General features: G+C 37.0%; 1 protein-coding gene across 1 annotated transcript; it reads left to right on the top strand.

Moving 5' to 3' along the window:
- The first annotated feature begins 10,126 nt into the window (after positions 1 to 10,126).
- gfpt2 (glutamine-fructose-6-phosphate transaminase 2) lies at positions 10,127 to 26,836 on the top strand. Its single transcript, XM_055034060.1, has 19 exons — positions 10,127 to 10,236; positions 11,070 to 11,177; positions 12,730 to 12,837; positions 12,964 to 13,089; positions 13,632 to 13,690; positions 14,882 to 15,016; positions 16,124 to 16,185; positions 18,070 to 18,149; positions 21,190 to 21,307; positions 21,453 to 21,616; positions 22,376 to 22,471; positions 22,663 to 22,760; positions 22,885 to 23,005; positions 23,205 to 23,362; positions 24,266 to 24,380; positions 24,556 to 24,683; positions 24,870 to 25,037; positions 25,166 to 25,327; positions 25,861 to 26,836. Exons 1-19 carry the CDS (start codon positions 10,230 to 10,232, stop codon positions 25,903 to 25,905), a joined length of 2,058 nt encoding a protein of 685 aa, XP_054890035.1. The 5' UTR covers positions 10,127 to 10,229; the 3' UTR covers positions 25,906 to 26,836.
- Positions 26,837 to 27,787: the final 951 nt, after the last annotated feature.

The raw sequence follows: 27,787 nt of genomic DNA, 5'->3' as shown, positions 1-27,787 counted from the left end.
AAGGACTAATTTGGCCTATGGTTACATTTTCAGTTAAAGATCCACGTGTTTAGAAATGTGATGTTGGGGCAGAGAAGTGTTTTTTTTTTTCATCCATGACTTCCAAGGAATTGTTTGCATGTAGATAACATTTTACTAGTTTATAATGCTGACCCAAGATAGCACTCCTTGCTGTAGCCCTCTAACGCGCGGCTCCGAAGACGTTTTATCTCCATCAGTATTGCACCTGATGGATTACCAATTAGTGTTCTAGATCAACTACAAGTTCTCACCTATATGAATTAAAAAGGGTTTGAATTATGTTTATTTGAAAATGATTTTTTTTGGTTACCATTAATTGTGTCAGTGATGCTTTTGTTAAAAGTTGCTCAGATTGAAGACTAATTTAATGAGATATTGTTTTACGTAGATTTGGGCAGTAGGATTTTTGGTTCTCTTTTTATGCTGTTTCAGTGTTATCTTTATGTCCTTCAGTTTTTGTGTTTTTGATTTTTATGATTTTTTTTTTTAGAAAGCACTTTGCGGTTTTGTTCTGCGAAGTAAGTAAATAAAACCTTTGTCAAAAAGGTTTTTTTTTTTTCTTTTGTCAGTTCTAAGTTTGAGATTAATCTGTGCTTTTAGCCATATTTACCAGGGGTGCCAATAAATTTGTGTTCGTCTGTAATTAAGGGTGTGCCTCCAGTCTCTGTTTTACTTGTTTCTGCAAACACTGGAAAGAAAACCTAACTCATTTAAAGCGACTCAGCAAAAAGAAAAAAAAAAGAAGAAAATGCTAGAAAAAAAAATGCCTGGATGTTTTGTTGAGGCTTAGGTTAGAAGTGATGTAGACGGACACAAAGCAAATGGCAGAAACGTGGTGAAGTTGTGGCAAGAGAAAGAAAACGTTTGCGCAAAACTGCAGTGACAGATGAAGGTATTCCATCTTGAGATACATTCTTTTGAGACACGAAGGACAGCAGATACAGCTGGGACACAATGTCTGTGTCCGTAGCACTAAAACAAAAACATACACACAGCAGCACCGCAAAGCTAAGTGGGTGGGGGACTCTGGGAGGAACAGAAACAGGGAGATGGGGAAACTAAGAGGGATGGGTGGAGTGCCCAAGCCGTCATGATGTAATACAAATTTTTCTCCTTCTCACTGGATCCGACATAACATTGCAGCGTACCCCTCACCCCACACAAATCGGAGCACCACCCAGCCAGAGTGACCACGGCTCTGAACAAAACAGCTCTGCTGCCTCCGCTGTCTGAGACTTCACTTACTCACCTCCATGGGTTAAGAAAAAGAAAATTACTGTCTGGCTCAAATCTTTCCTTAACAACCTCCAAACAGTGACTTCAAATCGGTGACACCCTGACCATGAAACAACTTATAGTTACCAGTCTGTGTACCAGTTTACTGGAAATCACGGCATCCAGTATCAGCAGCCTACACGTAACCGGAAGCGCATGTGCCAGTGGTAAAACGTCTGGGGAAAGGTTGTTAAAGTTTAAATGGGGATAAAGGTCAGCTAAGAAGATGACATGAATGAGCTTTTCTCCTATATACATAGGAGAAGGTTTTATGAGGACGAAACCACAATGGAGCGATGTCAATTTGTGCAGTAGAATGAGATTTCTTTTTTCACAACTAAAATGCTGAAAAATGTTAGTTGTTTTGCGTACGGTAACATCTTCTCTGTCACCTTCAAATGAAATGTCATATATTAAATGAAAACTTCTGGGGATGATCGCTTAACCCCATAATTAACAAATGGAGTTCAACTATTTGTAAATTAATCTTTTCTGTGGAGAATATTGTGAAGACCAAAGAACGGAGACAAAGTTCTGGAGAAGCTTAAGAAATTACATTACAGGTAACTCTAGCTACTGACTAAGTATCTTCAGAGGGCTGTTACTTAGGATTTTATCTAGGGGTAGCAAAGTAACTGGGCTGAATACTAAGGCACATCAAACTGAATGTGTGTAAATACTTTTGCAAAAAAGTCATTTGCTCCTGTGGACACTTAAGAGGGATTCCCTCTTGGGGTGGTATATAAAACATAGTCCATATTTATGACTGAAACTTCATCTGCACTACATAATTAAATAATTTTTTACTGTAGTTACTTTAGTGTCTCAATCTACATTTGATAATACAAATTCCTTTAAGAACCAATGAAATTGAATAGTCCATTCAGGTAAAAGTACACTTAAGATGTGATAAGATACTTGCACTCTAAATTATAGATTTTATTACTAATACTGCTTTCATTTTATTGCTTTCTGTTTACTTGTCCAGTTCCTTTTATCTATACAACCAAGATCATTAATAATGATCACTAAAAATTAACCAAGACAGACTTTGACTGAGTAAATGTGGGTATTCACACAAGTGATGAAAAAATGGAAAGAAATACTCATACGGAGGTCTGTTTTGACGTCATTTTGTGTTGCAATATCTGAGTCTAGAACCCCTCAAACACATCTGGGAGTGATTCACAAGGAACTGAGAGAGAAACTTGGGTCTGTGTGTGTGTGTGAGCAGGATAGAGATGTGACTGCAGATCAGATGTTGGAACTGTCCTACTTAAAGAAAGTATCCTGATCCGATTTCATGAGCCCTGGAGGTATGGGCGGGGCTGGGTGGGGCTGGGCTGGGCTGGGCGGGGCGCTTTCAACCACCAAGGTGATCATTGTATTTAGAAGATCAGAACAGTCAAAATCTACAAAAACCTGAAAATCGTTAAAATATCAACAACAAAAAATAAATGAAATTAAATGTAGTAACGTCATTCTGGTATTTACATATTTATTCACTTATCGTATATTTTTTTTTGTAATTTTTTTTTCAAATTTGTCATGTCTGACAATTATATCGATGCGCTTTTTCATTTATGAAGAATTAAGTGTGCCAGCATTGGTTGTGTTTTATTTTTATTTTGGGGGGGTTAATGTAATTTGAACTGAACTGAACATGGCTTATTGATTAAAATGGTTGTTGTGAAGAAATATTTTTGGACAAACTTCAAGAAGAAAAGATCCCCCCAATAGTTCCCGTCGTAGTGAATCAGAGTTGTCTCTGTGTTACACTCATCTTAAATAGAACCCATGGTAAAAGAAGATATGTAAAAAATGTTTAAGCATGTGTGAGCCAATTCATCCCTTCACTTTTGTGTATTTTTGCCGTACCTAACTATGTCAAAGTAAATGTGTCAATTCATTACTGCTGGTAGCTTGTTCTTGTGAGTGACACTGTTTATGGATGGATTCAGTATTTTATTCTATGTCTGATTTCTCAAAACATTCCTGTATTTTTTTTTTTTTACAGTTCACTTTTAAACTATATTTTATTCATGAGTAAGACTTCCTTTCACCACGTGTCATGGAAAATTGCACAACTTGACAGCGGTAGGACTTTCTCTAATGAAATAAGTCGCTGGCAGGAATTTTCACCAACAGTAAAAATTCTAAACCACAGAATTAGGAGAGTTTTTATGTAGTTGCAAAACTTAAAATAGCTACCAATCCAAGACTCTAGAAATTATTATATAACAATGTTGATCTTTTAATATTAGAGTCATTTTAAAAATGGCAGCAATAATTTGTACAATATCAATGTATCCATTGTAGGGCCTGTAAAAGTCATTAAACGGTAAATGGACTGAACTTATATAGCACTTTTTCAATCATTTTGACCACTCAAAGCACTTTATACTAGAGTCACATTCACCCATTCGCTCTCACAATCAAATTTGGGGTTAAGTGCCTTGCCCAGAGGCACATCGACATGTGGTAGAAGGAAGCTGGAATCACAGTCACCTCATTAAGTAAACATAGCTCATGCAAATTTTTCCCTGTGGATGGTGAGTGTACTAAAGTGTACTAAAAAAGAAAAACTGGAAAATAAACCAAAACATCTTAAACTGAGGGGATAAATTGCATTCATTCTAATCGAAAAGTTTTGAAATAATTGCTATGAATCAGATATTTTGGCAATAAGATCCCTATTTCTCACCTAAAACACATTGAACTCTGTGTCCTGGGAAAAAGGGCTGGTGTTTATTTTTTGGGGGGTTTTGACAGTTTACATCCGCCATTGTTTGTGACTTCCAGCCAACAGTGCTGATGGTTTCTACAGTATTTGACAGGCCCCCTCCTGCCATCCCCCACTGTGAAAGACTTTTGTGGTGGCCTCAAGGCTCTAACATAAAGCAGATGTGAAAGAAGAGAATCCCTAAAAAACAAATGGCTGAGGTGCTCAGCTCACCAGCTCCACGTCCAATCGATGCGCTCAGGCTGTGGGCATTCGTCTGGAAACACACCCAGCTCACTGGGTGTGTGACGCTGAAAGAAAAAAAAACATTAAAATATTGCGCTTACGTATTTTTTTTAAAAAGACGTGCGTATACAGGATGACTCAGATATTGGATTTTATGCTTTGCAAAAAAAATATATATATATATGTCTTACAAAACATGAGACATGTTGTGTGATGTTGACTGTAGTGTTTGACAATTTTCGGATGAAGATGTGTATGAAGCTGAAATGTTTCCTTATGCAGTCAAAAATTAATGTATAATCCACTCTGGCTACAGACCAGTTTTATCTATTATTCACAATCATAAACTTTGATCCAGATCTTTGATGTTGATTGTTGCAAAATCTTTATTGCTTTCACGTAAAGTGGACCCAGACATTTCTTAAAGCCGAGTTGAATCTTCCTGTTTCCTCATTTATGTCTCATGTCACTGCTATGATGTAATTATCTGACTTTCAGTTTGGATGTGCATATGGCAACCGGAGTAGGCGTGTAATCATAAACTGCTTGACCAAATCATAGCAATCAAAGGTCAACAGGTGAAAAGATCAACTTGAGTTGTTGAAACTAGCTGTATTTTCCTGATAAGATGTTTACTTTATTTTCATTTTATTGCACCTCACTTTATCAGAAAATTACAAGCTTCTTTATTCAGGCTGTTTCTAGAGACAGCCAGAATGATGAAATGAAATGTGCTTTTTCTGTATTAAAAAGAATAATTGAGACAATTCAATAATACTGATAGATAGAGGTGTTTAAAACAAAATGAAATTTTTCTGAATTTGAAGACTAATTAAAGTAATTTCTTTCACTTTAAACATTATCGGCCCTTGTTTTATAAGAACCTTTGATCTTTGGGGTGGATCTTATTGGATAACAGCGTTCTAATTAAAATTCCCTTAAGCCAGAAGATAATTCATTTTTTGGCTCTTGCTGCTGGTCCTTGCTCACGCACATCGACATCACAACTGGACACTTGTCAGCTTGCCTGGACTTTTGCAAGGGCTTACTGGGGCCTGACCTAAGCCCCTGGGTTTTGTTGGGGTTCTGAAATATTTATTTAAAATTTATTTAACACCACATATTACAAATATGACATCGGACACATTTCCAAATACATTAAAACTGCTGCTGAGTAGGACCCGAATGAGGACAATATGCTGGCAGGATTATTTTTGACTTACCAAACCATAGTTCATACATAGTAGCAAACTCCAAATATATAAAAGCCAAAGATCAAGCAAAAAACTGAAACTGATGCAAAGAAAAATAACAGGCCTTGAACAAAAAGATCAGACAAATAAGTGATTGAAATGTGAAGCTAAATCCTGGGAAGTCTAAAAAACAACAGGCTGCAACAAGGGGCGACGCTTTGAAATGAACTGCTGGACACAACAAGGTGACACAGGAAATCAACTGAGTACGGTACGACTAAAACAAAAGTGATTAGAGATGCTAGACCAGAAATGACAAAAGACTCAAAATGAACAGGAAGTAAAAAGAACTTGGCACACACTGATAAATTAACATAGGAACTGTAAAAAGTAGTAATTAGGAGCAAAACTCTGAGCAACACATACAATTCCCATAATAATGTTCGTTTTTGCCTTTTATTTGGTGGATTTTCACATGCTTAGCAACAATTTGAAAAAAGTAATAATGCTTATTATCTAGCCTAAGGTTCAGTCAAAGAAATTTAAGTTAATTTTCCATGTTTTCTTCTTTGTTTTGGTTGTATTTCAGTGAGTGAGCCGCATCACCTCATACAGACCTGGGGTTTTGGATAATTTTCTAGAAAAAAAAAAAGGTTCTTTGTAATGACCACATTTTTAGAAAGGATAAATTAAAAGAATGTTTAGCAGAGGTTCTCATATCTCCATGATTCTTTTTGGAGTTGTCTTTGAGATTTGAGTTGCCTTTTCTGCAGGGGTGGGGAAAAGGAGGTAATTCAAAACTAATTTTTGTATTTTAAAAACAACAAACCAAAACTGTGCACTCCTCTTGTTCCGCCATGGTTACATATGGGCTAACGCGGTTTGGAAAAAAGTCAAGGAGAAGGCTTGTGACTTGGCCAGACAGTTTGCATTCCTGCTCCATCGACATGAACTGCAAACGAACGTGATGTGGTCGGGGAGAGCACACGAACTACGGTTTTTCACTGTTCTGAGGCCGACTTGAACATTTATATGTGTCAGTGGTAATTACACATGCATTCACTATTTCTTAATAACAAAATTAATTTCTGCATATCTCAAAAATAAAAATAAATTCACAAACTAGTCAATAATAGTTTCTCATTCATCTGATCTAAATGCACTGAAACTTGTCAAGCTCATTTGGGTTCTTTCATTAAGTTGAACGTTTCCTTGGCATCAGATTAAAGAGCAGGCTGGACCTTTGCACCGCAGGAGACATAGAGCCTTCAGCAGTAATCAGAGTGACATAAGATTCAGTAAATGAGTGATGCAGTCAAAGGGTGATTTACAGTAACGCCTGCCTTTTTAAAGCTTTTATCTTCCTCCTGGATTGTCAGCAGTGCTGTATATATGTGAGCTCAACATGAAATTGCAGAGAAGCACCTTATATCCATGGGAAACAGGGTTAACTGAATATTTTATGTCATCTTTTTAAACAGTACAATCTGAAGTTTACAAATTAACTTTACAGTCAATCAAAAAATAATAATTTTGTGAGAGTGTCATCTCAAATGTATTGACCCTGTGCTCAATACATTTTGCTATTTGGGAGCTGACAGCAGGTTTAAAAGTTATGGACAGGAGGCTTTTGAGTACGTCTAATGATGTTTGTGATTTTCCTGTAAACACAAACAGGCTTGCTGTTTGAGAACATCAGTGTGCAAACATGATCCTTTAACTATTGTTATTTGATACTTGACCGCATCAGGCAGATGGCATTCATAAGACATTTTTTCTCCTACTTCCTCATAGTGAGGTGGTTCCCCAGGTCAGTACTATTAATGAGAAATACAGCATTTTGTTAATAGCTAATGGTTGCAATTATTGTTGCTATTAACTAAACAAAACTTATTGTTACTCACTACCACCTGAGTGCATTTCCTCATGCCGTCCATTCTCTTGTATCTGTATATAGGTCACACACACTCAAGCCTCAACACTAGTTTTCCTCCTGTTTTGTCTGTTTTCACAAAAAAGTCGGTGGTTCCCCATCGTCCTGGCTCAGTTCTTTGTTGAATCTCCTCAACAAAGAGCGGGATATGGATTCTCTGTATCCTTTGTCTATGGAGAATTATTTCCCTTCTTTCCTGATAACCTCCTAACCTTGTAGGGTTAGTGCCCTTTGAACTTCATACAGTGATCCCTTCATTATCACAAGTCCAAGAACCCCAATGAGTGGGCAGCTAAGCAAAGATTTCTGTTTTTAAGATGATTGGACCTAAAATACCCAGAGGGAATCCATGCATGCTCAGAATTTGAACCCAGAACAAATTTATAACTGGATAACAATGCAACACTGAAGGATTTTTATTCTTAACTTGATTCTGTATCAAAATAATAATGATAAAAAAAATCTTTATTGAAAAAAATTAAAGACAACCATCTCATAATGTCTGATGAGACCTTTATGCACCAAAAATAAAAGGAAAGTGACCCGTTTGAATGGTGAACATAGCAAGACTCTTCAACCACTTAATAACTTTAATTCAATTACAATAGAGACAGCACACATTATTTAAAAAGTACATGTAAGCGTCCCAAACTTCAGGCCTTGGCTAATTTCTATTGGCTATCTCTTGCCAGATTGATGACCGTCCCAAAGAAACAAAAATAAAATATAACACATTACTTTTACATAACTGTACAAAAGGTCAATTGTATTATGTCTGGCAATAGAGCAGTAATAGAGGCCAAAGGTCATGTTACCTGAAATGATTAGAAATTGATTATGTACAGTGAACCACTATCATTAACATTGTTGTCATTTTACCATTTCTCAATCTTTTGGAAGTGAGACAGTGAAATCTGAGCAACTTGTTCACTTCAAAATAGATTTTTATGCAATATCCAACGATTTGGCCCCTTGTAGTCTCTTGTCTAATTTAATTAAAGTCAAATCTTCCAAATTTCTATTCCAACAGCAAAACCAACTATTTTGGTCTAAGAAAAAAAAACCTAGTGGTTTCATTTTGTTGCTGGTTTTGTTATTTGATGGGTCTTATTGCATTCATTGCTATGAAAGTTAAAAGAAATACAAAATTCTTCCAGTGCACCCAACCATAATGTGTTAATGCAATTTGAGCAAACATGAGTGGGTATACAATGGTTGGTTTTATGTTCATTTAATTAAAGGGAGCAATTATGTCAACTAATTATTATCTCATTAAAGATGTGGGAATGATAGCATGTAAAATAGAAAATATGCAGTTCCTGGATAACAGCTGACAGCACCGTGAAAGAAAGAGGCCATCTGAATTATCCACCACAACTTCTAAAAAAAAATGTACCCATACAGGAATCACAACAGAGGAGTAAAAACTTAGAAAAAAAAAGAACACAAAGAAAATGAAGAAGATGATTGATTGTCAAAGATGGTTGACTCATAGAAACACAAAATAAGGTGAAGTTTCTTAAGAAGTTATCCACCTGTTCTCTAAAACTGTGAACACTTAGTTCAGGAATCAAACTAATTTATTGTCTAATAGTTTGCCAATGACTAATATTTCTCTGTGATTTTTTTTTTTTTTTTTTGCAGGCAGACAAAGAAAGGTTGGACAGTCACTGTAAAGTGAGTCATTTACAAACAAATTAGCACATAATCAATTTATTTGTTAATTCTGCAGAAAATAAATAAGAAACACTACCATGACTGATGGAAACATTAAATAGATTTGTCCTATTTATTTCTTATTTATCTCCAATAATTTTATCCATAAGATTTTAGGTTTTTTATTTGTTATCTATTTTAGATCTTTACCAGATCAAGCTGTATCACTGAAAGCGACAAGCAACACAATTTCAGATTTATACCGCAAATATTTATGCTTGTCTTTGGGCTGGGCAGTGGTGTAGTAGTTGGCACTCTTGGCTTGCAGCTGCAAGGTTCTGCCCGAGGTCTTTCTGCATTAAATTTGCATTTTCTCCCCATGCAAAAGGGTTCCTCCTACAGTACAAATGCTTGTATATGAATTGATTATTCTTGATTGCACTGAGGTGCCAGTGCTTGCGTGCATGGTTGTTTGTCCTGTGATGGCATAGCAACATGTCTAGGGTGTACCCTGCTTCAAGTTCATGAAACCTATGGAGAAGCTTTTTCAAAAGACTGAAACTTAACCTAATTTTCTCCACACCTACTCAGCAAATAAGAACAATGTATTCCTTTTTTTTTTTTTTTTTTGCTGAGGAAACAAGGAAGACAAACATCAGTGTGGGGGGAAAAACATACAGGAAAAACCAAAGTTTAAAAAAAAAATACACATTTTGTTAAACTTTAACAAATAGTAATACTTACAGAACAGCAAGTACCAGGAAAGACAAAAAAAAAAAAAAAAAAATAAAAAAAAAAACAAAACAAAAACAACAAATAATCAAAAACCGGTCAAACCCATATCTGATAAATACCTTATAATTATGTTGAGAACGCGAGATTGAGGTTAACTGCAGGGAGGGAAACAGGAAAGTTATCAGCAGTCAATCATCACAAGCAGGTGAGGCGGACACCTGAGATACACACGCAGGATGGCTTGACTATGACATGGGGTAAGGTGACGTCAGAGGAGGCGGGGCAGCTGCCCTGTGAGGGGAACTGCATTTAAATAGAAAAGCCCTGTGGGAGTGTGCGCTACATCCGAGACTTCACCAGCGGAGAGACAGAAGCATCATTTCAGCTGGGAAACTAAAAATCTGTTCCGTGTCAGAAAGAGTCGAGCGGTGAAGAGGAAACTTGAGTCATGTGCGGTAAGTCTTCTTCCTAATGCCCGAGAATTATCATTCTTGTTTTTGAATTTAAGGAAGAAGAAGAAGGGGAAAAAAAAAACGCTGTTGCGCATTTTCACTGTGGATCTTGATGCGTGAAGGATTTTTACGCGCAGCTGCTACGTGTCAGTATCGTCGTTTGACTCATGGACGAGGAAACTGCAGCTGACTGAACCTGTATGGAGATGGCTTACAAAGTGAACTTTTCTCCATTGATTGGCAAATACCCACAGGCTGCATAGTGCGCGTTGCGCTTCCGTCTGCTGCCCCAACAAACCCATTTTTACAACTGAAAGTAAATCTTTAACCGTCCGCCAGCCTCGCCTCGTTTATGTGAAGGAGAAGAAGAAGAAGGCAGGATCAGCGATGTTTAACCTGACCCTGCCTCTCTACCTGTCTGCTCCAACACTGCGCGCAGTGTGCGTCCTGTGGATGGGTTAGCTGTGTACTCACAAAACGTTTTTAACAGACGATTAATCGATTATTTTGGAGGAAAATACACACGCCTGTTGACATACACTCACAGATTTGTGGAGTGCCTTACCTTCAACACCAGCAAGAAAAATGTGTGTAGAGACTGAACGGGTCAAGAGGTCATATATTTGATAAAAGAAGGTAGCAAATCTAGAAGAAGAAAAAAATGGCCTGCTTGTATGACTTTATTGAATTATTTATATAGTCTTGTTTGTAGTCACTGTGTTCAAAATGTCATTTGGCAAAATTATAGCGCCAAGCCTGGGTTTGAATAAAAGAGGACCACTGTGCTCTGCAACCAAGACTTGAGTTATATTCCTGGTTCTCTTTCTCATTGAAAGGGATTTTTGCTTACCTGAACTACCGAGTGCCACGCACCCGAAAGGAGATATTTGAGACGCTGGTGAAGGGTCTGCTGAGGCTGGAGTACAGAGGGTACGATTCAGCAGGTGAGACAGTTGCACAGTACTTGCACTCACACAGAAACACGCACACAGAATGAGTAATACGTAAAGCTTTAAGGAAAACAACTTGGAAAATACTCAAATTCAGTGATTAAAGAGATGGTTTGGATTCTTTGAAGCATTGTTCTGTGAAGTTGTCATCAGTCGTAAGATGCCCCATTAAACTAGGATTGTAAAAATATAAATAAATTCCTACAGTGGTGGAAGTCTAATAGACCACAAGGCATGAGCGTTCTAGCTGAGTTTAGCTATTTAAAACAACTCAAACAGAAAATGTTCATATCTACAGGATGCAACGGCGTATTAGCAGACCTTGAACACTGAAACCTCACATTGTAAACTGAATAAGTTTACAAAGTAGCTGTTCACCTCCCCAGGCTAATTTTCAAATACCTGGAGAAGCAGAGGAAGGTCTGATCTTTCATGACGTTGCACAAGTGACAGAATGTTGCACACTTCAAGAATTTACTTCATTCTTGGATCACTGACAAGTTGCAATGTATAAGGCTGATTGTCACAGGAGGCAGCCACACCCAATGTCACTTTGATGAATAAAACACAAGTCCTTTAGCAGAGAAATTCAGCATTGTATCACACTGTTATGGGCGTTCTCAGATTAAATTGCTTAAAATCGTTGAAATCACCTGAAACCTTCTGAATATCTCTTAGCCTTCCGCTTTTCTCTAAACTTAAGGCATCATTGAGGAAAACTATTAATGATAATAACTTCATAGAAGCTAACTACAGGTTCATAAAGTTGGAAAAAAGTCATAGTCTTCCAACATAGGACTCTCCAGGAAGCAGACGATTGCTGCAAGGACTTAATCATAAACACCCGCATCAGTTTAATAACATTTGGGGTAAACAGACCTCACAACTGATATTGTGCAAAAACTGACTTAACAGGTTGAGTCTATTAAAATAACTGATTGCCCAAAAATCAGCAAGTCTTTTCATCTAGGTTTTAAGAGTCAAAGCATTTGAATTTCAGTTGTTACACGTTTAGTTTTGTTTGGAAGATTAAATGTTTCAGATTGTTTGTAGCCTGAAGGATAATTTTTAAAGATACAATCATTCTGGAGTTAGGTTACATGGCTAAAATTACAGTTGAATAAAAAGTGTGACTGACAGATTTTTATTTATTTTTTTTACCTGGATGCTTAATAAGCTCCAGAGAAACCCGCCCATATTTACTGCACCTTGTGTTTGTCCATCCTGTTTGAACAGGATGAGCTGCTTTAGCTTAGACACACTTGCGGAAAGACGGACTCCTCATTCAAACATTAACTAAACTGTATAAAAAGACACTTTAACTGTATCTACTTCACATCCATAAGCCAAATCTGACTGCGTCTTGAGCCTTCTCTCATTGTTTACATATTTTCTGCCCACTATGAGTAAGACATGTCTGGGGAATGTGGGTTTGTAAAAACCAGTTGGAGTTGTCCTTCATCACATGAACAACAATTGCACCAAACCATTCATAACTCACATTCTAGTGATCTGAATTTGACGTTTTCTGGTTTTCCGTCCGCAGGTGTTGCCGTAGACGGCCCCACGAAGACAACCACTGACTTCAACAACAACAGTATCTGCTTAATCAAGAAGAAGGGCAAGGTCAAGGCTCTGGAGGAGGAGATCTACCGTGAGTTCATTTCTTGCATAAAACCCTTTAATGATATGTCATTCTTAGCGATAAATAACACAAATCAACTTGCTGAATTTGTTAGAAATCCAGCATTATTCTCCCATGTTGTTCTTTGCTGTTCAGAAAAAGACCGGGTGGACATCGATGAGTCTCTGCACACACACTTTGGCCTGGCTCACACTCGCTGGGCTACGCACGGAGAGCCGAGTGCTGTCAACAGTCACCCCCAGCGATCCGACAAAAACAATGGTAATAAGTGCTTTCCTGACTTGATCATCAATCACATAAAAGGCCTGAATTTCTCCTCCACCTTCCTTCATAGTGGCTTCCCACTTGTTTTGTTTAAATTGCGTCATTAAGAATCTTGTAAAACTGCTTGTAAAATTATCCTGTTTGAAAGAACACAGTGCAGTGAAAGACACACCTATCTGTATTATTGGTTTTTAAAGGTGTGTTACCTTTTCCTCATAAGTCTGAAATTAAACAAAATGATTCCACTCTAAAGTCACATTAATTTTGCAAACAGATTATAATCCTGAAAGTTATCCTTCTTTATCTTTATGATGTAGAAATACTTTGTCAGCATATTGCAAATTATTTCTTTGTGCAAGTGCTTAACCCAAATTGTTCTTAAAATAGCCAGCCAGACTTGCTTCACCACATACCAAGCTTGTGTTTCTGAGAAGGTGTGGCAGCTTTACGTTGAACTCTAGTTTTTGTCTCTTGACTTCTTTAAACAAAAAACATGAAAAGCCTCAAAAAAAGAACTTATGTCTGGTTTCCTTTTTTAGAGTTTGTGGTCATCCATAATGGCATTATAACCAACTACAAAGACCTGAAGAAGTACCTGGTGAGTTGCCATAAATTTATTTCTGATTCTGAAGAAACGGGTTAAACCTGCCCTCCACTACAAAGTTTATATTATTCCTGGAGGCCTTAGGCTTTCAAAGAAAAACTTTTCATTATGATCTCTTGAATAAAATCCAAGGACCCCAAATTATAAGATGTGTGTCATGTTGTTTTAAAAACAAAGTCAAGAACGGAGCTTTTTAGCATTGAAGAAGTAACAAAGTAATACCTATGATGAATGAAAAAACCTAGAAATGGGAGAAAAAAGAGAATTATTAACTACACAAACCGCTTAATCTAGTTTTTTGAGTTATGCTGATATATTGCATATACAGATCACATTACTTTTCATGCATCAGCACTTTAACATGTTTTATCATTCCTTTGACCTGTAGGCTACAGTGCCTTCTAAAAAGCATTTTCACCCATAGAACTGTTTTGCATTGTAACATGTTTTATGGGGTTTTGTGTGATAATATAGCACAAAGTTTTGCGCTTGATTGTGAAGCAGAAAATAAATTTCCCATTCTTCTAAATATTTGTGATTTGTGTAAATATTCTCCCATTTTCTTTCTGAAAATAACCCAATGCAAGAAAATGGGCTTCAAAGATCACCAAATATCTAATTTGATCTTTGTAGCTTTACAGCTATTCTATAAAGGTCTGAAAAGCTTGTCAGAGAACATTAATTAACAAAGTTGTAGAGAGGTTTAAAGCAGAATTATAAAACAAAATTTAAAGCTTTAAACATCAAATGGAGCTTTGTGGTACTCTGGAGAACTTGCAGAGTACCACAATTGGCAGAATCTGTTGTTCAGACAAGTTAAAAACCAAAAGCAACAAGAAAATCCGATTTTCAGTTCCAGCAAAATTGGAAGAAAGTGTTCTGGTCATATAAGACCGAAATGTAACTTTCTGTCCTACCTGCAAAACACAAAATGTGGTGGAAAACATCCACCACATGTACAATAAAAAAGATGGACACATTGTGTAAAAAGTTCAACAGGTTTAAAATGGCAGCAAAATCTTACGTGTTGGTAGCATATTTTGTCAAAAACTTGTTTCATAGAAGCCACTGAACTGATTAATTTAGTGCTGTTTAATTATCAGGAAAAAAACAAAAAATCTAATAAATCCTTAAATTCTCTGAGGCCATTTTCATGTGTAAAACCATTTTCTTTCTTTCCCTCAGATCAACAAAGGATACGAGTTTGAGTCAGAGACAGATACAGAGGTGATCCCAAAACTGATCAAATACTTGTATGACAATCGAGAAAACGAAAGCATCACGTTCTCCAAACTGGTGGAGAGAGTCATCCAGCAACTGGTGAGCTTCTCACACAATTTAACTTCACACCACCTCATACAGCAGGTTATGTCTTGCTCTTCTGGTGAAACTCACCTCTCTTTAGTTATTAATGCAAGAACCTTCCACTTCTCAGCTGAAGTGAAGGAAACTTGTGAGGTTTCAGAAACTTCCTCCTTAAATGACACATATTTATATGAGCAAAAACACTTTTAATACTGAGTGAAATGAAACGTTGTGAAAAACTGTCTCCATGGAAGCAGTCCCAACAGCGTCACATGTGACATCATTACTCATAGAATCAGATGGGTTTTTTGAGATGAAGCATGCTGTTTTATTTTTTTCCATTGTGTGAGTAATGTTTTAAAGCTTCAGTCAGTCTGCAGTGAGGCTCAAGTAAAACGTGCATTTTTGGACTGGAAGTAATGGAAACCAGATAGTCCAACCTTACACTAGTGACACCCTCCTTTTGCTTCCTGTTACATTCACTCATACCCCTTCATCTCCCCACCACAGTCCCACACTCAGCCAGCTCTGTTTCCAGTAAGCACCGCGAGCAGCTGTGTGGCCAGCACTTTCGAAACATAGCTGATGTGATACAATACAGCTCCTATTGCTTTTAGACTTTCCCTCCAATGCCTAAATACTCCCAGGCCTCCCTAAGTCACCCCCTGCATCTTTTAAACCCCACAGAGTGAGAAAAAATAAATACATTTTGTAGAATTTAAAGGTGTTTGAGGCAAGACAAATTTGTTTGTCCATTCATGCACAAGGAAATTTTAGTTATTTATTTAAGGGCTTCACAAACGCACTTGATTGTCCTTAATTTGTAACACATGCAAATTGACAATTTCTCCATGTCACAGAAATGCTATAATTAGCTTAAAGATGTTTAAGCATGTAGCAGTACTCACTGAGCAAGGATTACAACTTAGATAGTGTCTACATGTGGTCCAAAAACAGAACTTGAGGATTCCTCCTTGGTTCATATTTAGTAAATATCTTCAAATGAAAAGGTTCCACTTTTTTCCTGATTTATCTGCCAGTGACACCTGCTTACAGCTGCAAGATTTGTTTATCTTTGGACGCTTATTCAGTTAACGCAATGTCTCTGTCTCTGTGTTGTAGGAGGGAGCCTTCGCTCTCGTGTTCAAAAGCCGTCATTACCCTGGAGAGGCTGTGTCCACCAGGTTAGTCAGAACTCATTGACGTGTCAACAGGCAACACTGAGATTAGGCTTCTCATATCATCCGTCCAGCCAGATGAGTCATTGCTGTTATTAACACAGTGAAGCAATATTTGGACTGATTAAGAGACAAAGCCCCCATTTATTAATTATGGCATTACTCTGGAATACTTTTTGCTTCCAGTAAGGCAGTTGTGGTCATGTGAGTAGCGTCTCATCCAGTGATGTGAGTTGGTATGTTCTGCATATTAAGATCTGAGATTCAATTCAGACTGCTGTTCCCTCCTGGGCCTCTTCCCAAGCGTTGAGGGCCCCCCCTTTCTGACTCATTTACAGAAAGACTACATACAGCGTTTCCTGTGTCAGCTCTGGGAAACTCTCGAGGGGCAAAAATCACCAGGTTAATTACTTCTTATCAACTTTTTTTTTGCCTTACACCATTCCCAGGTCAATGACCTGTCATAGATCAGGAGGAACGTAGCACAAAAGAGTTACAGGAGCAGGGCTGATAAATGAAGTTAGGTTGGGTGTAACTTGTGCTTTATGCAAACCTTGCTGGCTCACTTTCTGGTTAAACCAAAGGCTTGAAATTCCTGCTTATTAGCCTGAACTTGAAGGAAACATTTAAACCAATTAATTTAGCTTGCAAAGATCATGTGTGTATGGCCACACATGATCTTCATGTATTAAATGTTTATCATAGCTGGTCAAGGTGGAGTGAAGGACCTATTATCTGATATAACAGCCTCCACCTTTCTTGTGGTATCAAAACTGCTGTCTTACTTTCTACTTTTCCTTCTTTGACCTATTTTCACTGTTAGTCATCCATCAAAAGTGTTTGCACATATTTATTTTTCTAACCCGCTGGGACATTTCCAGTTAATAAGAAAACGATGTGTAGTGACTATGACAAGTTAGTGTGTAGTTTTCAACCTGGAACACGTTTGGAAACCATCCACATGTCTGTTTGCAAGCCTCCTTTGTCAAGCTCCACACCCTCGAGAACAATCAAAGAGCATGTGTCAGTGAGGCCCAGGAGAAAACCGATGCAGAAAGAAAAGACTGATCTATACAATAGAAAAACAAAAAGTAAGGCGAGGCTGCTGTATCTTGGCAGTTGGTGTCAAACTTACATTAAAGGCATAGTTGAGGATTTTTGAGGGGAGGCTCTGTTTAAAAGTTTTGATCCATTAATATCATACTTGTAGAAGATAACTCTCTCTGTGTCTTCATTTGAACTCAGATTAATCTGAGTCATATACTAAAACAAATGTCTTTTCCAAGAGGGATCAAAACCAAGATGGGCCTCAGTGTCATTGAGGTCTGTAAGCTGTATTTTGTGAACTTTTAACATGAGCTTAGGTTTGTATTTGGTGGTTATTTACCCTAAAACCAATGATAATTGACATGGGAATTAGATGTAGGAGGCAACGCGCCACCAGTGATCGTCCTGGGAGGAACAAAGAGTCTGAAACTTCTGAAAACAGGACTTGTAAAGTATTCTTTGTTTAAGTAGCTGTTCTGAAAGTAAAGTGGTAAAGATAAAATATATTCAAACTAATAGTTGAGTAAACTTTTACATCCTAAAATGAGGCAGACATACCTTGGATATCTGAAAAACTTTAGTCAATAAATGTATTAGATTTAGTACAATTGATATGATAAGGAAGTAAACAAACAGAATTGAAGACAGGGTAAAACCTGTTTTATCTTACAATGATAATATGATCAGGCTCCTTTACAGCCTCCTTTATCAGGCTACAAAGGAGAGCAGACTATTGTATCTGACATTGCTTTTTGTTTAAAAAACCTAATCATTGTCCCTTTTCCATTCCTTCTTTCCGACTCCATCTCTTCCGCTCTGCCTGCTTTGTTCTCATCTCGGCAGGAGAGGAAGTCCGCTGCTCATCGGTGTGCGAAGCGAGCACGAGCTGCCAACCGAGCAAATCCCTGTGCAGTACAACAGTGGTAAGTTCTGTTCCTTTTGTCCTGCTGTCATCCTTTTACCACATCTTACATTCACTGCAGCTGCAACAGCACCTCACCTGATCACAGTTGTTGAAATGGGTTGTATTTAAAAATGTCCTCCAGCTGTTATAGTTTTATTATTCAATAGGTTTCATCAGTTGCACAACTTATGAAAAGTTGCTGATTTAAAAAAAATAATAATCTAAGACTGGAGAACAGATATTATATTTTCTATAGGAACAGCCTTCATTTTTATTGTCTTTTATATTTTGTTATTTAGATTTTGTTATATAATGTAACCCTTCTTTAGAAAACATTTTATAAGTTATTAGCACAAAGAGCCTTTTGTGCTTGAGCAAGAAATTACATGTCTGAAGCTACAAAACCATCTCAATTAATACAAAATATTACCGTAATAGGTTTGAAGTTACACACCATTTTAAAATGTGTTTTTATTGTGAAATTAAAATGAATTCTTTCTTTTTTTTTATTGGATTAAAAAAGAAAAAGGTATTTTTTTAAATTGAATCCTTTCCCTAGATGGACCCTAAAAAATTAAAGCTACACAAAAGTAATTTGAATAAGACACAAACTGAAATGCAGTAAATTCTTAAACCAGCATATATGTTATCTATGCAATCCAAATCTTGTCTTTGATTATACAAAGTAATGCTATGCAGTGATTGGAGTTTCGTTTGCATTGTGTTTTCATAGTTCTGCCAAAAAAAAAAAAAAAAAAAAAGCTTGAATACAAGAACGTATATTAGTTAAATATAAGGAATACAAAGAATAATCAAATATTGCACACAGGTTACTGGGGTAATGTTCTCTCAGACCTAATATACAGACTAACAATAGATTTAGCAAATTCAAATCTATGACAAATATTTGTCATTTTTCTTCTAGCTGCTCATATGAAGAATCTGGGGATATAATAGAGTTAGTCATGAATATATGTTATGTTTTTGGGCCTGAAGCTTTCTTGCTAATTCTTTCGGGTTGAAGAAATAGTTCTCTCAAGAAAGATCAATACATCCCCGTCCATAAGAAACCAAATGACTACACTTTCTTATTAAATGCATACTGTTTAGAAATTAAGTAAAACAATCTTTACCCAGAGTTTTGGTTGGAACTCAAACACCAAATATGAAACCAGCACCAGTGGGCTTCACACACCAAAAATATGTCCTTATGTTTCTGGATAAAGGTCTTTTCCTGTGGGTTAAAGTTTCAACTTGCTTTTCTGGACTTTGTCTGCTGCTGCCAACAGAAACAAGCCCACAATGTCTTCCAAAAGACATTGTGTTGGAGTAAGATGAGATGTTTTCGGTCAATGATAATTATTGCACAATCACTTTTTTCAGAGGTCTTTCTTTGAAAGATGATTTTTTTTTTATGAAGAGTTACTGTCGAACACCTCTGCACGATTTACTAGAGTAAACTGTTAAGAGAGTTTGTTTGTTTTCTGTTCTCCATTCATTTCTTTGCATAAGAATGGGACACTGTGATCCGTCACTGTATAATAACCCTGAACACCACATTTAAACTTACTCCTTAGCAAACATGTCTTCTTTGATCTAAATGTTTTTTATTCAAAACTGAAAAGTAACAAAATTGCTTTAGGTGTGATACAATGTAACATATTGAAATATTAAATGTAGTACTTCTATTCTAGTTATTTTGATTAACTGACCTAAGTAACAAATATAGAACAAACACTGGACAAACTATCGAATAATTTTAAGCAAACATGATTATTTTTGCAGAACGTTACACCTTCTTGGTGTTCTGCTCTGTTTGCTCTAGAGAAGGACAAGTACAATATTAGCCAGTTTACTGACCTGTCTGCTATTTGTATGTCCCTATCTCTAGTTTTAAAACTGTTTTACCTTCATAAGAAGTCCGGTCAGCATTCCTTTAGTTTCCCCATTGTCCCTGTTAGTTTTGTAAGCATAGGCAATGTGTGGGAGTTTTTAATCAGTCACCTGACTGGCAGTGTGCTGCAACAGGTCAATGCTTCTCTATTCTTTACTCTACGCAAACCAGGAAAAAATTCCACCTAATCAGGTGTGTCTCTTAGCAGCTATAACTTTAAAATCTTTATTACTCCTTGATAACTTTATGATTGGAACATGCCTTCTCCAAACCCATTTATGCTCTGTAAATGTTGGCAGTGTAGGCATCTGAATACTTGATATGTTGTTTGCTTTTGTTTTTCTTGTGCGTATATTTTTTTTTTCTATCTTATCAGCAGAATATGTGGTTATTAATGATCTAAATAAGAGAAGTGCAAAGTCCAAAGCATCACAATTATTTTTGTTTAAATGACAGAAAATTCTGGCCAGGCGTTTTGTAAGTGTAATGGAAAGTAACAGTTGTTCAATTCTTTTAAAATTGATTAATTAATAAATTGATTGATTGAAGAAGGAAAGTATGAGTAAAGACTGAACAATAGAAGAAAGAGCTTTCCATGAGAGACAGACATTTTTCTGTGGGACACGGTGAGACTTTCATTAATGACAACATTAATAAGGAATCTGTTACGGTCACATAGTTGAACTCAGAATGTTTTTCGTTTCCGTCACCTGCTTACTTAAGCTGAAAGGGCAGATGAGTTTAAATGTTAGACAGAAGCTCTATAGTGCTAACCAAATCTCTGCTCTTCGACTTTTTTTCTAAGTATGAAACTCCTTGCTCACCCTCTGAGATTCACCACTTTTCTAAAGGTTGCTTTTAATTAAAAAATAAACAGTTGTAATATAAAGTAGTTCTGAATATATCATAGCAAGTAATAGTTTGTTGCACTTAAATGCATCAGTGTCAGTTTTTGAGCAGATGAAGCAGGCTCTTGTCTTGGAAAGCTGCTACATGTTTTATCTCACAATTCTGTAATGATTGCAGTTTCATCTAAAAGGACTTCCAAAGATATATATATATATTGTAACTGTACAATTACAGTGAAACTGGAAACTTAGTCAACCATGTCTTACCTCTTAAAGATCTGATTTAACCCCCTAACTCTTGACTTAAACTTCTGTAGGTCACATCAAGGAAGATGTCCATGAGAAGAACAGCCATAATCGCACAGACTCGTCCAACGCCATCAACTCAAACGAAAATGGCAGGGCTGTGGAGTACTTCTTTGCCTCTGACGCTAGGTGGGGAAGAATTTGTCTTCAGCTTTGTTATTCAGCTTTTCACCACCATTACTCCTCCTCATCTGTCTTCACATCTGCTTAATGCACATTTATTTAGCTTGCCGCAGCATTCATTTGCTTCCTTCTTGTGTTTCTGCATCCACAGTGCCATCATCGAGCACACTAACAAGGTGTTGTACTTGGAGGATGATGACATTGCAGTTGTCAAAGGAGGTGAACTCTCCATCCACAGGATTAACCGGCAGGCCGGTGACGATCCAGTGAGAGCAATTCAGACGCTGCAGATGGAGATGCAGCAGATCATGAAAGGTTGGAAAACTGTTTCTATCGTGTCAAATTGCCTTTGTTTTAATTTAATTGACAGTAATTCCTCGAAGAGAGTAACACTTAGATAAATGCTTATATGGGGCTGTCTGCACCATGATATTGGGTCAGATCAATGTACTAGACCGATACTTGCTCGCCCTCTGCTGGCTGAATAGGGGAAAACGTTATGCCTATAGTAATATTTCAGTTACTGCTGTCGGCACATTATTGCAAAATGTTTTGATGTAGTAGGTTTTACACTCACAACTTTTGAGAATATCTCAGAAAGGATCTTGATCTATGGACAGAAAATAGCCTCTCAAAGTACCAACCTCCAACACTAGTGTGCCAACACTTTGCATTACACCTGATTATGTCAGGCTTGGATGCAGCAGCTTAGTTATGCTGACATATCCTTGAGCCAGTCTGAAGCCGTCATACTGTTTGTAGCCAGCTGCAGACAGATGATGCCTCAACTTGCCCCATATGCACTCTGGTCTTCCATGGCTTACCACTGGCAGTTGAGTTGCTGGTGTTTGTATTCTACTTTGTTATGACGACACTTATGACAACAATTACATGAATGCATGGCACCATGCTAGAATTTAATGAACTCTTGAGAGTGATGCACTCTATCACAAATGTTTGCAGAAGGATGGATAGTTGCTTCTATCTTTTCTTTTTTTTTTTTTTTTTTTTTTTTTAAGGAGAATAATTTCACCATCATTGTGTATCATTCTTATGTCTTTTTAATCTCTGCAGGAAACTTTGAAGCTTTTATGCAGAAGGAGATCTTTGAGCAGCCAGAATCAGTGGTTAACACCATGAGAGGCCGGATTTGTTTTGACACTAATAAAGGTGATCACGTTTTTTTTTGTTTTTGTTTTGTTTTTTAAGTCCTTTACACACTTTCTTAGCAGAAATCCTATTTAGAATCATTAGCAATTTGGTAGATTATTTCTTTAAACCTTACAGTGCTTTAAATATAAAACAGCTGTCAAGATAAACTGTTCCAATAAATTAAACTGTCTTTTCCTTTATTTCTCAAGTGATTCTTGGAGGCCTGAAGGACCACCTGAAGGAGATCAAACGCTGCAGACGGCTAATCATGATAGGCTGTGGCACTAGTTTCCACGCTGCAGTTGCTGTAAGTACAACTAGTCAATTGTCATATCTGCTTTTAGAAGATCTCAAGACATTTCATGGTCAAAACTCAAAAATACCAATGACAGTGTTCATAAAGAGTCTGTTTTTCTTTTTCTTCTGTTCAGACCAGACAGCTCTTGGAGGAACTGACAGAACTCCCCGTCATGGTGGAGCTGGCCAGCGACTTCCTGGACCGCAACACCCCGGTCTTCAGAGACGACGTTTGCTTCTTCATCAGTCAGTCAGGTAAAAGAACCTCCATCAGAGCTCGCGCTTTGTTTTCTTTACGTTTTTCTTTCTGTCACTAAAGCCTGGATCCTAAAAAGATCTTAAAATAACGTCTCATCTCTCATGTGAAACAATTTCATGCCAAGTTCTGCTTTAGGCTTGACCTTAATGTTCTATAATTATGCATTATAATGTTTCACTCTCTCCACCCCTTCAGGGGAGACAGCGGACTCCCTGATGGCCCTGCGTTATTGTAAGGATCGAGGGGCTCTTACTGTGGGTATTACCAACACTGTGGGGAGCTCCATCTGCAGAGAGACTGACTGTGGGGTCCACATCAATGCAGGACCGGAAATAGGAGTGGCTAGTACTAAGGTACAGTCCCCTCAGCATTATTTTGAAGGTTTTCTTCCATTTGAATAAGAGCATACACACATAAATATTTGAACTATTGGATGAAGTAACATATAAACAAACAACTCCAGAGATTTTTCTGAAAAATAAGTCGGAGCACATTTAATTTATTGTGTATTGTATCTAATCACACAGTCATTATGCACACTGTCCAAAACATTTACGTTACATACATACGTATTCATCAATATTTGCCTACATGTTCATTTAACAAGTTGCAGAGAAATTACATGGCTTTTTTTTCTGGCATAATTCTTACCAAATATTTGACAAGCATTCTCATCAGAATTGGTGGATTTCATTCAGATTTGGTGATTACTTTCTGAGCACAGACCTGGATTTTAAGCATACTGCATAAATATTTAACAGACCAAAGGTCAGGACTATTCCGCAAAATAATATTCATCTCCTTTGTCCATTCAAAACTAGTTTCAGTGTGTTTTTCCCCTTCACTTTTCTATCATTGGATTCATGTTCAGAAGAATTTAAATTATGAGTCAGAATCTGGCATTTAAGCTTAATAAGAGCGTGCGTAAATTTCTCTCCAGCGCTACAGAGTATGAGACTGAAAGAATATCAATTGGCAATCCTCTGTTCAGCAAAAGTCATAAATTTCCTTTCAGAGAAAAAGCTTTATTTCCACATATGTGTAGATTTTTATTTATTTTTTTTTTTACCATGAAGAACCTCCAACTGATCAAATGATTTTCACTTACACACAAACCAACTGTTTTAATTAAATGGTAAATAAGAAAAGAGTAGGTTGAGGAACATGAACACAGAGTTGTGCAATTTGATACTGTGTTTGCTTTTACTGAGCCAGATGGTCTTTACTCAGGTGTTGAGTGTGTGCTTTCTTTTCAGGCCTACACCAGTCAGTTTGTGTCCCTCATCATGTTTGGCCTGATGATGAGTGAAGACAGACTCTCACTGCAGGAGAGAAGACTGGCAATCATTAACGGCCTCAAGATGCTGCCAGGTTAGTGTTACCAACGGCAGGAACTAAAGACCAAAACAGAAATAACTCTTTAAATACGTGTAAGGATTCTAGATCATGTCAGAGAAATAGTGTGGTGCAATAGCTGTGTGAAAAGCAGATCTTTAATCCATAAGATATCAATGTGACCATGACTCGCTTCTCTACATTCTCACAGAGCTGATAAAACAGGTGTTGTCACTGGATGAGAAGATTAAGACCATAGCCAACGAGCTGTATCAGCAAAGGTCACTTTTGGTTATGGGACGAGGGTACAACTACGCCACTTGCCTTGAGGGGGCGCTGGTGAGTTAAGGATTTCACAGTACAGTAACTAATTTCTCCCTCTCCCTGCACATAAATATTATATATGCTATATATGTGCACTTTTTATGCACCTTATATTGAGAAATTCTAAAGAGTAGAAAAATTACATTAATTAATTTAATTCACATAATCTCAATACGTTTTATTTTCCTTATTTTATTGTAGAAAATCAAGGAAATCACATACATGCACTCAGAGGGCATCCTGGCCGGAGAACTGAAGCACGGCCCTTTGGCTCTCATCGACAAAGACATGCCGGTCATCATGATTATCATGCGTGACGGCTGCTACACCAAGTGTCAGAACGCTTTGCAACAAGTCACTGCCAGATCGGTAAGCCCTGAATAGAATATATATTTAAAAAAATTTAAAACTACACTCACATTTAGCTAGAAGAAGCCCTCAAGGTGGTAAAACGTAATCCTTACGCTGTCCAACTTCTTGATTTCTCTCTCCAACAGGGCCGACCCATTCTTCTGTGCTGTCAAGATGATTCAGAGCTGATGAAAAATGCATACAGGACCATTGAGCTGCCAGAGACTGTGGACTGTCTGCAGGGCATCCTCAGTGTCATCCCACTACAGCTGATGTCCTTCCACCTCGCTGTCCTGCGAGGATATGATGTGAGTAGCAGATTTTCTTAGACAAGAACTTTTGACATGCATCAGACATTTTGTGCCAGATTCAAATATTCCGACTCCTGTATGAAAAATACAGAGGTCAGTGTGATTTAATATAGCAAAACATTGAGATGCCAAAATAAAAAAAAACACAGGAATGGTAGCAGCATTATGCTTAGGGATGTCAAAGTTCAGACCTAAATCTGGTTGTGAATTTATGCAGTGTCTGTGAGGTGTGCCTCAGGAAGCTTCTTTTCACAGATACTTTGCTTTTTGATGTGTGGCTACAAACTGGCTTTGCAATTAGCTGTATTATGGCAGTGTTTCCTTCCAATCTAAAAGAGAAGGAACTTTTTCGCAGTTGTTGCGTACATTTCTCTAGGTTAAGATTTTTGTCTGAATTCATGGGAACTTGACTTTCTTGTACAACTCACGTTATGTAATACAGTGTCCAGATTTGGTCATTTTACTGTACACCCGCAGTGATTGATCTTATGTAATTTGCTCAACTCCTCTCTCACACTCTCTTTTTCCAGGTTGACTGTCCCAGAAACTTGGCCAAGTCTGTGACTGTGGAATAATTACAGTCTGCAAAGCTCAGCAGAGGAGACAGGTGGCCTTGAGTGATTTACAGAGCAATTGTGCAATCAAACATCGGGTGTGTGTGGAGGGGTTGGAGTGAAGAGCGGGGACCATAGTGTGTTTGGATTATACTGTGAGTTAAAGAGAAAGCTGCAGAGCAAAGAAGGGTTTTAAAAGGATACTATAAAGAAAAAGGAAACAGAAAAATCGGAAATGTGAAATCTGACAAGGGCTTTATGGAACAATCCATAAAGCATTCTCAATGATGCTGACAGCCAAAGAAACCTTCTGTGCCTCTTTACCATTAGTTGAGCCAAAAACCTGTCATATGAATAACCGTAAGGAACGGAAATGGTACACTGAAGTCTTTACAATTGTGCAATATGGACCGCAAACTCGGATTTTGAATGTACATTATGACAAGGTCATTAATTCTCCCCCTATGTTGTACGTCATTGTAAAATTAAAAAAATTATTATAGTGTCATTTTCTAAATTTCATTGTAAAATTATCAAATTACTGGGCCTGGAGAACCAGTGAACTATAATCTTATTTTTATATGTTTTAATTATATTTTAATTTAAATATTTTTGTTTTGAGGCCAGTTCAAAGGTGTTCATCCAGGTCTTTTTGTAAGGTTTCTACACTTCTTTTTGCCATGAGGAATATGTAAGAGCACAAAAAGCACTACAACGCTGAAGTAAAAAGACAAATTATTACAAATAATTTTATTACTTTTGACAACTGTTTGCATGGGTTCTATGGCAATGATATTCTGTATATAACAGAATTTTTTTTATTATTTTGTTTTTATAGGGGCTAAGCAGATAACTTGATTGACATCTTTATGATTGTATTTTATATTGTATAAAATATATTATTGTGAAATAAGCACTACCAATCAATAAATTAATGAAGTATGACTTTTAAGCTGTTCAGTTGTCTTTTCTTTTTTTCTTCTTTCCTGTATGGATCACTATTCTTTGGACAATTCATTGTGTGTGTTTTTAGTTGATTTATCTGAAATGTTTTTGGCAGTTTTGAGGCTTTTAAGAGGCTAAATGTTAGCCTGATTTGTTGATTCATTAAAAAGAAATTTGACATACAGAAAGTTGCTGGAACTCCAGTAATAATGACTGTGAGTGTTAACCAACAAAATAAGAAATTGCAAACATCCACATATTTAAGAGCCACTGAATTTGCAGGCTTTCCAAGAAGTCAAGTCTCCCATCAAGCAAGATAAAAAAAAAAACTTTGCTATTTGGCCTAACTGGCAAGAACAGTGTCTGCACCACTTGTTGAGCATGGAGTTGGTATGCTCCATGCATACCATAATGTCAGTGACATTATTGCTTTGCATCTGATGGAATAATAAAAATGGAGGAAGGCGTCTAAATTCAAAACCTAAAATCAGTAGCAGAATATTTATAACTTGATAATGATTAGGTCGGTGTCCCAACAAGACAATATATCATGACTGGTTTTGGGAGGATAAAGCAGACTAACATTAATCTTCAGGAAACCTATTGAAAATGTAACGTTTCTAACCAATTTGAATTAATATTACCATGTTTTTATATCATCAAGAAACATATAGACTGCCTACATGTCACTGGATTTCTTTATTTAAGTATAGATTTCAATTTATTCACATTTTCAGTCATGATGAATTCTTATAAAAGAAAAATTAATTGTATTAATTTGGTGAAAAGACAAAGGTGGAATAAAGAATATTGCATCCTGTGTACAATATTGTTATTTTATGCTTTTTCTTATCCCTAACCAGTTTTTGATTCATTTAAATGACTAAAGGATTTCCTTATTGATCCATACTAAAATTGTCTGGTAAGTAGCCTTTGCTAGCATATGAAATATTAGTAT

This window comes from Poeciliopsis prolifica, unplaced genomic scaffold (assembly GCF_027474105.1).
Source record: "Poeciliopsis prolifica strain line A6 unplaced genomic scaffold, Auburn_PproV2 SCAFFOLD009, whole genome shotgun sequence".
Lineage (NCBI taxonomy): Eukaryota > Metazoa > Chordata > Actinopteri > Cyprinodontiformes > Poeciliidae > Poeciliopsis > Poeciliopsis prolifica.
Note: the sequence above shows the minus strand (reverse complement) of the source record. Positions and strands in the feature narration are given on the sequence as shown.

Coding starts and splice junctions, on each gene's coding strand:
- gfpt2 (XM_055034060.1), top strand. Junction 18,150..21,189: donor CCCTGTGCAGTACAACAGTG/GTAAGTTCTGTT, acceptor AAACTTCTGTAG/GTCACATCAAGGAAGATGTC. Junction 23,006..23,204: donor CTTCTTCATCAGTCAGTCAG/GTAAAAGAACCT, acceptor CCACCCCTTCAG/GGGAGACAGCGGACTCCCTG.